Below are 11,699 nucleotides of genomic sequence, written 5' to 3'. Positions count from 1 at the left end.
AAAATATAAATTAATTATGTACTCTTCAGTGTATCAAGAAGTTTTGTATTTTAAACACAATTTGATAAGAATCTGTTATACACGGATCAACGTTCAAATTACAAAATGCAGTTTGACAATCCCACTATGCTAACTACGTTTTGGACTAATAGTAAATATAGTAAATAGTAATTTAATGCACATTTGCTTTTGAAAGCTACCATTTGGAAGCCTGCTGTTACTTATTGACATTTTTTTATTTTCATATTTACTTACTAATTTCTATAAATAATATTTACATAATAGTACATCTTCTCAAGTACTATTATTTTACCAACTTTAACTTAAATCATATTTATTTGTGTTATGTATGAAGTATTATTTAATAAAATTTATATGATTGTATCGGGCTTAAAGTGTTTTCATTTATTTATATAAATTTTATTCAATATCATATACTATCATATATCATAAATAAAAATATTTTAAGTTAAAATTGTTAAACAAAGAGTTCGAAAATGAAACACCGAGTATTACTGTACTTTTTCTATTCTTCAAACTCAACCACACGATTTGGATCTGGGGTGGAATAACAATTAAATAACCGAAAAAGGGTATATAATTGTAGGTCATTTTATTTCAGGGGGGTTCTTCAAAAACTCGCATTTTGATGTATTGTCCAAAATATAAAAGATCCCAACTTTCCAATTTCAGGTCAAAATCGAAACTGAAATCAGCTAACCCTTAAACACGGCCTACAAGATTATGAAATTTTCATTTTTCTTTATTCAATTTGGACAGTCAAATACGTTCCCCACTTAATTTTTGTTTTTTCCACACGGGCAAACTTCAATAAAGATTGAACCTTTCTCAAAACTAGGGTTTAGTATCATCTGGGTGTTTGTTTATCTGAAAAACCCAATTGAATCCAAGTGACTTTTTTAGGTTTTAGAAAGAAACTTTTATTCTGATTTATTGATTTTCGTTGAAGTATGACGGTTGGGGAGCCACGGAACGGTATGGATATCGCATACGATGCCGTTTCTGGTGCTTCTGCAGGTATGTTTGTGTATCTATATTTCAATTTGGGATTTATTAAATAGTTTTTAATATTTATTTAGATGTAGATGTATGTATGTCTGAAGAATAAAAATTAGGGTTTATGCAATCAGGGGTAGTAATAAAATGTAGAACTTGCAATTCAGCATTGGTGGAATTATATTAAGGGGAGCTATATATTTAAATTATATGTATATGTATGGTGATTAAAGTATATGTGCAAATGCTTCATGAGGATTGTGTGAAAAACAAGCCCACAATTTATAAACAATTTCACATATTTCAACTATATTGGTTATGGAAATTAGTGGTTAGTCTAATGTCAATTATGATGACCATGTGATTGTATTGTCAAATTATTAAAATGGGGTTGGTATATTACTAATTGGGAATAAAATTCAATCAAGAAATAATTGTTTATCACTTTTGTGTTTTGAATATTGTGATTGCTAGGTATAAAGGTTGGTGCTTTTTTGTATAGGTGCGATTGCTGCCACTATTATGAGCCCGTTAGACGTCATCAAGACGCGATTGCAAGTTTATGGACTGCCTGACGTGACTAAGAATAAAGGTATTTCTAACCCTTATATGTTATTCTTAGTGTATTGTTCGTTTGTGTACATATTGACTTTGGTTGGAATTATAATATCGTATAAGTTACTATAAAATGAAGTTTTGTTTATCAAAGCTTTCACATTATCCTTGTTACTCAAGGGTGTATGTCTAGAATTTAGATGAATGCCGATTGCTGACTATATAGGTAGATACTAAGATTAGCATTATGTGTTAATCTATCGTATATTTGTATGAATGTATAGGCTTGAAGTTTTGTTAACGTGGTGTAACATTAGTTTGTTTATCACTCATATGTTCTTCTCTGTATGTAACATAATCATTACAAATTAGTATTCGTAGGAGCATCAGAAGCTAACGGTATATTTTAGTTCGATGGGTGCTATGAATTGTCAAACACTGTGTAATGTATAGAGGCGAATAAGTTTTCATGCTCGTCTTTTAAGCTGAAAATTATAAGATTTTTTTTTGACCATTAAAAATGTTTTAGCCGTTAAACTTCTGTACTATTGGGCCCCATTTTTATGGTCTTTGAAGAGATGAAATGTGTCTTTGGCTCGTAAAATGACAGTGAGATATTGTAAGTGAAGAAAATGTCTTAGTTTAAAATGCTATCTCTAACCCTTTAGGCGAGAGTTAGCTCATATATAATACCCAAACCTTGAAGCTATAACCACAATGGGTCAATATGGGTTAAAATCTGTTGATAGTGGGTTACATGGATAAAATGGAAAGAAAAAAAAAAGAAAGAAAAAACTAGCTATGCAAATGACTCAAATTGGTTGAAAATAATATGAAGTGTAATCAAATGTGAACTTTCAAAATTATATTGTCGAAGAAAAAGATAATACGTGTCGACTGGATTAGACTACCTGACCTGGACTATTTTGACCCAAATCCCATTTGACCAGTACCCCACCCATTTGCCCTGCCCATTTCACTACTGGTAATAGATAAGAGTGAGATTCTTCTTCATTCTTCTCTCTTTCTGCTTAGACAGAAATCTGTTACTGTTTCTTTTATGATTCATTTCTCATTGCTAATCTATATTCTTTATTCTTTATGCTGTTTATATAATCATATTTTGTGTTGACATTAATCAGGTAGTGTTATTATTACAAGCCTAAAAACCATATTAGCCAAGGAGGGACCAAGGGGATTATATCGGGGCCTTGCGCCAACAGTGGCTGCACTACTTCCAAACTGGGCTGTGAGTATTACATATAAATTCTATTTTCCTGTTCTTTATTTTTGCATTTAATTTGTTTCTTCTCATTATATTTTTATGTAAACAACCCATAGGTCTATTTCGCCGTTTATGGACAACTCAAAGAGCTTCTTGATTCACATGGTTAGTTAGTTAGTTAGTTAGTTAGTTACCTCTCGTATACGTAATACGGTAACACAACGTTTAAAAGTAACTCAAATATTGGTTTTGTTTTGAACATCTGCAGTTGACAGTAGTGGGCATCTTACGTTCGGTGCGAATATGGTAGCCGCTTCTGGTGCTGGAGTTGCTACCGCGATCACCACAAATCCTTTGTGGGTTGTCAAAACAAGGCTCCAAGTAATATTCTTTTTTATTGTCATTTTTCCTTTTTTTTTTAAATTATTAAATTACTTTTTAGTAATTTAGGGGTGCATAACAGTAGGTATCCAGATCTTTGGGGTTCTATCTGCTTGAAAATATGAACTCGTACAGTATCTATTCGGTCATAAATCGTATCATGATCTGGAATCAAGCTTTGAGTTAGTGATTTTAGAGTATTTTTTCACTAAAAGTTGATATCTTGACTCATTTGGCTCTTATGATCTGTTTCATATTTGGCTAATTTCCATCTATGTGATGTGAATCAAAACAAATGATTTTGTTCGTGTCCAGTATACGAAGTCAAACTACGGTACTAGTATTATTAAATAGGATTTTGCTAATGACAGCCATTAGAGGTAATGCTGTTGTTACGCTCTTTAAACAGTTGTACATAGCGGTTACTTATTAATTTAGTGGTGGCGGTTACATGAATGTACATCTGCTTAAAGTGTGCTAACGAAAGCCCTAAGGGTTGTCGTTAGCAAAATACTATCAAATATTAGCTCATAGCCAGTAGAGTATGAACTTTAAGTTGTGATATAATTATCTTTCTTTTAATAAGAAATAACTTGTGTAAGTTAACGATAAACTTTAAGTTGTGATATAATTTATCTTTCTTTTAGACACAAGGGATGAGAGAGGGTGTGATACCGTATACAAGCATATCTTCAGCCTTGAGGCGAATTGTTCATGAGGAAGGCTTTAAAGGGTTGTACAGGTATGCTTGTCAGGTTGTACCCATTAATAATCTTCTTTCCGATATTTTGATATATGACCAACTTTTAATTTTTGTTACAGTGGACTCTTACCCTCTCTTGCTGGAATCAGTCATGTTGCTATACAGTTTCCAGCCTATGAGAGGATCAAATATTTCTTGGCTGAAAGGGGTAATGCTTGTTGTACTTTGTGCATTGTTGTTTGTACCTGTTGTATGCGGTTGGTTATCTTGAGTTTTTTCAAATAATGCTGATCGTGTCTATTTCAAGTGGTCAGATCACATAGATACTAAGGATCTAAGTCCCGGGAAACTTGCAATCGCCTCTTCAATGTCCAAAGTACTCGCTTCGTTGTCGACTTACCCGCACGAGGTGACTTCACTTTTTCTGTTTGCCTAAACTATTCTAATTTTAAGGTTTAGATTTAGGGGGTGTTTGGCTTAGCGATTAAAAGATGATTATTTGATTCTTCCGTTTTCGAATCGTATATAATTAATTAATAGTGTTTGGCAAACTCAACTTTAAAATCGGTTAATTGTGCATGAAAATGAAGAAGCAGGTCACCATCAAAACATGATTATTAGATTAGCTGATTCTTTCCTTTTCCGACTATTTTCCATCCTATTTGTTTGTTTATTTATCAAATAATATGATTTACCAATAACTTACAAAACTGATTATTAGATTATTGTGTTATCAAAACTCAAACACCATTAATGTATATCACGTTTTGCTACAACTAATTATTTCATTTTAATTATCTAAACACACATAATTATTTTTCAAAAAGCAAAACATGTGTAGCACATTTTTACAACTGATTATTTGATTATAACTAGCAAACAATTAAAATTAATGATTTTTTTTTGTTTTTTTTAAATCTAAGGTGACTTCACACTTATTTTATATCGGATTTTTTTTAATGGTAATTGGAATTTATTAACCGCCCAAACAACTGATTTATCTATTATTTGTCTGTTAGGTGATTCGCTCGAGACTTCAAGAACAAGGGCACAATAGAAACCCTGAAACACATTATAATGGTGTTGTTGATTGCGTAAAAAAGGTATTCCGAAAAGAAGGTTTGGCTGGTTTTTATCGAGGGTGCGGGACTAATCTTTTGAGAACAACTCCGTCAGCGGTTATTACGTTTACGAGTTACGAGATGATTAATAGATTCTTGCAGCATATTTTACCTCCTCACCCTTCAACAAGTGACATCAAATGATGTTAACAATAATAGTGATTTACCGACGTCTAAAATGGCATCTAATCATAGTACAAGAACTATTTGAGACTGGTGAATTGAATTTTCAATGGAAGCAATTTGATGATGATGACAATGATGATGATGATGATGATGAATAATTATAGGTGACAGCATTTACTTGTCTTGTTATTTTTCGGTTTATAATAAAATTACATTGAGTATAATATGTCTAGAGTTTAGTTCAGGTTAGGGCTTATTTTTCGGAGAAATGGCTGATCAACGAATGTTAAACAAACATTATATCATGCTGTAGAAGCTAATATAAATGTTTTTTCTTAACCATTTTTTTGGATCTGTTCTTATGTTGTTGTATCAACATTATAGTGTGTGAAAAAAAAAAAATCAAATGATGTTCGCACTTTCTTGACCAAACACAGTTTAAGCAGATTAAAGGTTTGTTCCCTTGACTATTTATTCGGGGCATGTTATTGTGATGGATTGTTTTCTAAACTTTTTTTTTTATTATTATTTTAACTTAGATTTACGTTCAACGAAAATATTTATGAAACATGTACTACAAACAATATCTACTCTAATCACATTTTTTTTTTTTTTTTTTTTTTTGAAAGGCAGATAGATTATTATTATTATTATTATTATTAAAACTCAAGAATTATACATCAGTGCAGCCATTTGCAGTCCTACTCGAAATGCTAACAACATACATGCAATTCGCAAATGCTAAACTAACAAGAGGTTAAGTTAACAATGAAGATAAACATGCGGGTTGTGTAGCCATTCTTGCCAATCTAATGTCATCGATTTGCATCTTTTAGCGATCCACTCGAAGGACTTGACTTGGATTTCGCATAACGCAACGGGCGGATTCCAGCACTTGTTCTTGAAGACCTTTTGGTTTCTATTACTCCATATGAGAACCACACGATCAAGTAACCGCTTGCCAAATTTTGGAACCCATAGTCGACATTGGAGTACTCAAGTTCCCGACAAATAACTCATTGATACTAAGGGATGCGAACATATTAAGACCCCACCAATCAAAAACTTTATTCCAAACCTCGAAAGCATGCTTGCAAAAAATAAGCGCGTGATCTACCGACTCCACATCATCGTCGCAAAGAGGGCAGCGGACGGAATGCAAGTCGATGCCCCGTTTGTCTAACTCCGTGAGAGATGGTAATCACTTCTTCCTTGCTCTCCAAGTAAAAATTCCTATTTTCTTGGTAGCAAACTGTTACTCAATGTCTCAATTTTATTAGGCCCTACCGACAGTATCTTTGAGTCGATTAAGGAAGTTAATGATTCAGCAGGCTTCAATATGACCGAAGATAGCAGCAAGTTTAACTCGTTCAGTTCGCCTAAACCTCGTCCCGAAGGGTACCTCGACCAGCACCAATTCCCACAGCTTTTCGAACCGTCCCAGCACACTCTATCGCTAACCGTTGCATCCGTGTTTGTCTCTAACCGCACCAACCTTTTGAATCTGATTTTTAAAGGTTCAGAACCTGTCCATGTCTCGTTCCAGAACGACGTCGCAGCTCCATTGCCTGATGTCCTCGAAAAAGAGTTTCTGAAATCAAAATGAATGCACAGAAAAATGATACTTAGCTAAGTTATTTTAAATGATAAAATTACACTTGACGCAAATTATCACTTATCACATTATCTGATGTAGTTATATTTTTCATACTTTTTCAAATCCTCTAAAGAAAATTCACCAAATACTCGAATCTGGTTGATATGACTTGTGATTTATTTTAGCTACGTTTATTTGAAGTACGGTATTGATAGACTGACAACAAATTTATTAATTTATTATATATTCTATGTTATATGTTATACTAGCTTTTAAAAGCCCGTGCGTTGCACGGCTACTCTTAATCAAACATCTTTTTAACTTGACCATTCATATCTAAACTTGATCAACGGATTATTATTGAAATAATTGAAAATCATCGGTAGTCTATACAATCAGGAAGACTAATATCTCTATCATCAGTAGCTTCATTCATTCGTTGAACCTCGGGCTTTTCCACATCCACTTTTCCATAAATAATAGATTTAGGCTTTCGAGCCTTTCTTCCTAGGACAAAAGCCTTTACTTGAATTTGAGCGATGGTCTGGGGGACGAACCACCGAATTGACATCTGAAATCTAATGTCTATCCAAGGTAAATTTAAAGATAACTCCACCCAAATATACATTCACCTGAACAAAATTTATATTAGCGGTTCAGTTTAAGAAGTGTAACATAAGATTTAAGCCCATATACGAAGAGTAACAAAATTTTATATTACCAAAATATTAGTCTTCAAAACTCGATCCATGTTACAAACCTATATTGAAGTGTGAAACAAACCTATAATATACAGTATTGAAGTGTGAAACAAACCTATAATATACAGTATTGGAGTATGAAACAAACCTATAATGTTACCAAAACATTATTCAAAACAATATTGAAGTGTGAAACAAACCTATAATATACAGTAATAGTTATAGTCTTAACTTAATCCAAGTTACTTATCTAGTTATGATGGAATAAAAGTGGGTACTTAGCAATACCAACTACTCTCAAATTACAAATGCTACATGGCTTTCTAATGAGCCAGTTAAGTTATGTAGTGTGTCCCGTAATAAGTGTATGTAAAGCATGGCTTAAAGTGTAGTAATTACCTAATTTGTAAGACAATTGCAATCATTCAGAACGTACAATTAGAATGTAACTACAACAGGCTGTTTGTGAAATTATGAGTAGTCCAAAATCTCTCAAATCTTTCTCAAGAACATCAATGGCGTTTGCTCGGTCATTCATGATATTAGAAACTCAAATGTCAATAAAAACAAATGAATTAACAAAAGTAAATGATATCTCAGCATTGAACGAACAAAAGTAAATGATATTTCAGCATTGAACGAACAAAAGCAAATGATATTTCAGGGTTGAACGAACAAAAGCAAATGATATTTCACAACAGTTCATAAAGAGACCAAAAGTCAAAACTACCAATTTCAGTCAAGAACTAAATCAAGTTCCTAATACAGACAATGAGTAGATGAACACAAAACACTCATATTTTAGCTTCTTATATACACGCAAAACCTATATGTATATATTATCGAATTTAGCACCAATTATAGTCATCTAAGCTAAAACCCCAAAAGGAAAAAAATTAAAACTTTTTTCAAATTCATACACACACTAACCAACCAATTGAACATTACAAGAATTAATTTTGGTTAATACCCACAATAAATTAAAGGATTGGTAATCAGTAAACATTAAAATAAAAAATTGAAAGGGCTTAGTAATACCTGGTTCGAACGATAGTTCCTTGTATTATAAATCTTCAAATAAAAAAAGATCTTTAGAAAGGACTTTAAAGATCTGAAAAAACATCTTTTTCAAAAAACTTGTAAGAAGTGGTTCTACCTCTTTATGAACATATTAGTGTGTAGGTAATGAAACTTTGTTGTTTAAACTATGATGATTAAACAAACCCAGCATTATCTCATAAATATGCTTTATTTAACACAAGCATGCCAGTCAATTTCACATCCTAGATTTTAATAAGTCATCCATGAATCGCATTTGAATAAAAATTTAAAATTGATCATTCTCGCAAAATACATCCCAGAATTGCTTGCTTAAAACTTTCAGACCAAAGCACTATAGTAGTATATACAATAGAACCAAGAGCCACTTTGACCCGTTACCGACCAACCCGCCCATCTTCCCACCTTAACATGTCATGATATGTATGTGGTTTATCATGTACAAACACCATATCTTATACAAATGAAAAATAACTATATATTACTTTTTCAACCCATTTGATATTCTAAACACATAATTTATTATTACCTGTTAAGTAAAAAGTGCATAAAGTCTAAACCTGGTGACTACTGATTACATTATTATTTAAAAACTTGCTTCAACCGCGAATAACATACCTGGATGGTTGTCGAGTATTAACCTTTTCAAAGAAGATGTCGGATCATCTTGCTTTACATACACCGCTACCCCAATTTTTTTATTTATTATTATTTTTTCAACTGCAAAGATAACAACCATTTATTGTCATGTCAACTCATCTTATATAACTGCAAAACGATGTAACAAATTTACAAATTCAATTAATTACCAAGGTCATTGAACTTTGTTTTCTTGCTCGAGTTTGACCCTCAAGCTGAGGTCTGCAGTTTTTAATATCTGTCAAATGTTCCCTGAAAATAAACTTTTTTGTTTTTGTTTTCTCAGCTGATATTGACAATATCACTATGTTTGATCGATTTGATTCTCACCAGGCTAATGCAGTTCCCTTTAATCAGTTTGAGAGGTACTTTACTGAGTTGTGCTAGTAACGTGAATTCCTGGTTTATGAACAAACTATAACTCCTGATCAGATGAAGATAAGGTAATCATTTAGTCATCAGGATGGTCGAGTCGTTTCACCTAGTCATGGAAATAACCCAATAAGCACGATTTTCATTATTTCAAAAAACAAAAGCTCGTCCAAAAAATACTACTACAATATGCAAATAAGATTTAGTAATGTTAGATGTGGCAATTTCAATCCATTCATTTAAAGATGAGTCATTTTTGATTGAGTTTTATTTAAATAGGTCAGCTGGGTCGAATGGGGTAGATCAACAATATTGGCTATTAATAACAGACAGAAATTTTACAATTAACAGAAGAATTTTCTAGTTGATTTATCATTAAATTTCTAGTTTAATACCCGAAACCCCAAGGGATTAAACCCGAAACTAACTAATGGCTAGATAAGTGACTGATTTTACAGTCTACTACATAAACATTACAACAATTATTAAAGTTATGATTCAAATACACATAATTAAGTGAATAAAATTAAATTAAATTAAATTTATAAAAATCATAAACAAAACTGAACTATGGTCAAATTCGTACATGAAAATCGAAGATTTCAAACCTGTAAACATATGGTATTGATTCAGAGAGTCAGCAGATATGTTTCTTTAGATTGCTTCAGGCGGATGATAATAAACCTTTATGCATATCAGAAACCCTAATTTTGAGCCCACATTTTTAGTTGATTGCATAAAATTGAAAAAACCAAACCCTAATTTTGGGCCAGAAGTTTAGTCGATTGAATGAATGGATGAAAGAATCGATTGTGCTCGTCGTGAAAAAAGATGTGGGGTTTTTTCAGTTTTGTACCAGAGGGTTTCAGTTTTGAGGAGATTTACATGGGAGAGAGAGGAAGCCGAAGAACACATAATCAAACAAATCAGATCGTAATTTTGTAGGCAATAAATCAGATTGAATTGTGGATGGTGAAGACGACGGTAGTTTTTAGTCCCTGGAGGAATTCGTGGTATGTGGTTGTGTTGTAAGAGGGATGAATTGATTGGGATGGAAGAGATGAGAGTTGTGTCCGGTGTTGATAGAGATTGGGACACGTGTTCTGTTTTCGTTTTTGAATGGAATGGACACTTGTAAGATGGATGTTAGGGTAAATGTGGTAGTGACATGTAGGATGAGACCCTCATGCTTTATGTGAGGAATAGATGTGATTGAATTGAATCCATTGCTTCAATATCACTTGATTTGGGTATGTTGGTACGATTTTCCGTATAGCGGCTGTAAGGTACCAGTATAAGACAATAGCTGCTCAGCGTGTGGCGTATACTGTTGATTGTTGTTTGCCCTCGAGAAATAATCTCTGCAAACCCGGAACACAGATGTAAGATCTGTGGGGTGACCTCAATCAATCTGTGGACCAATCTGTAATGATCCGTCTAGCGTATTGCTGCTAAGCGGCTAATGTGCTTTTAGAGTGAGAAAGAACTGTGTGAGAGAGAAAGTGTACTTCTCTCTGACTGAAGTTCAGATCGAAAAAATGATATGAAATGTGGTGATCCATGAAATGTCCCGTTCTTATTGATTAAAAACGTTCCATATTAATTGATTTCGTTGCGAGGTTTTGACCTCTATATGAGACGTTTTTCAAAGACTGCATTCATTTTTAAAACAAACCATAACCTTTATTTCATAAATAAAGGTTTAAAAAGCTTTACGTAGATTATCAAATAATGATAATCTAAAATATCCTGTTTACACACGACCATTACATAATGGTTTACAATACAAATATGTTACATCGAAATCAGTTTCTTGAATGCAGTTTTTACACAATATCATACAAACATTGACTCCAAATCTTGTCCTTATTTTAGTATGCAACAGCGAAAGCTCTTAGTATTCTCCTGAGAATAAACATGCTTTAAACGTCAACAAAAATGTTGGTGAGTTATAGGTTTAACCTATATATATCAAATCGTAACAATAGACCACAAGATTTCATATTTCAATACACATCTCATACATAGAGATAAAAATCATTCATATGGTGAACACCTGGTAACCGACATTAACAAGATGCATATATAAGAATATCCCCATCATTCCGGGACACCCTTCGGATATGATATAAATTTCGAAGTACTAAAGCATCTGGTACTTTGGATGGGGCTTGTTGGGCCCGATAGATATATATCTTTAGGA

General features: G+C 32.8%; 1 protein-coding gene and 1 long non-coding RNA gene across 3 annotated transcripts; one reads left to right on the top strand and one right to left on the bottom strand.

Annotated features, from left to right (window-relative positions):
- Positions 1-635: 635 nt before the first annotated feature.
- LOC139840036 (nicotinamide adenine dinucleotide transporter 2, mitochondrial-like) lies at positions 636-5,467 on the top strand. 2 transcript variants are annotated; one of them, XM_071830258.1, is made up of 9 exons: positions 636-1,038; positions 1,520-1,609; positions 2,715-2,821; positions 2,914-2,962; positions 3,066-3,178; positions 3,826-3,920; positions 4,001-4,089; positions 4,196-4,290; positions 4,901-5,467. In XM_071830258.1, exons 1-9 carry the CDS (start codon positions 972-974, stop codon positions 5,144-5,146), a joined length of 951 nt encoding a protein of 316 aa, XP_071686359.1. In that variant the 5' UTR covers positions 636-971; the 3' UTR covers positions 5,147-5,467. The 2 variants fall into 2 exon arrangements, with proteins under 2 accessions (XP_071686359.1, XP_071686360.1); XM_071830259.1 differs by having other exon boundaries at positions 964-1,038; positions 1,492-1,609.
- Positions 5,468-9,294: 3,827 nt separating this feature from the next.
- Positions 9,295-10,596, bottom strand: LOC139844506 (uncharacterized). Its single transcript, XR_011757988.1, has 3 exons — positions 10,105-10,596; positions 9,455-9,605; positions 9,295-9,376 (listed from the first exon to the last, which is right to left on the bottom strand). It is a non-coding gene; the product is annotated as an uncharacterized lncRNA (long non-coding RNA).
- Positions 10,597-11,699: the final 1,103 nt, after the last annotated feature.

The sequence above is a fragment of the Rutidosis leptorrhynchoides genome, chromosome 4 (genome assembly GCF_046630445.1).
Source record: "Rutidosis leptorrhynchoides isolate AG116_Rl617_1_P2 chromosome 4, CSIRO_AGI_Rlap_v1, whole genome shotgun sequence".
NCBI lineage: Eukaryota > Viridiplantae > Streptophyta > Magnoliopsida > Asterales > Asteraceae > Rutidosis > Rutidosis leptorrhynchoides.
The sequence above is the reverse complement of the archived record's forward strand: the minus strand, read 5'-3'. Positions and strand labels throughout refer to the sequence as shown.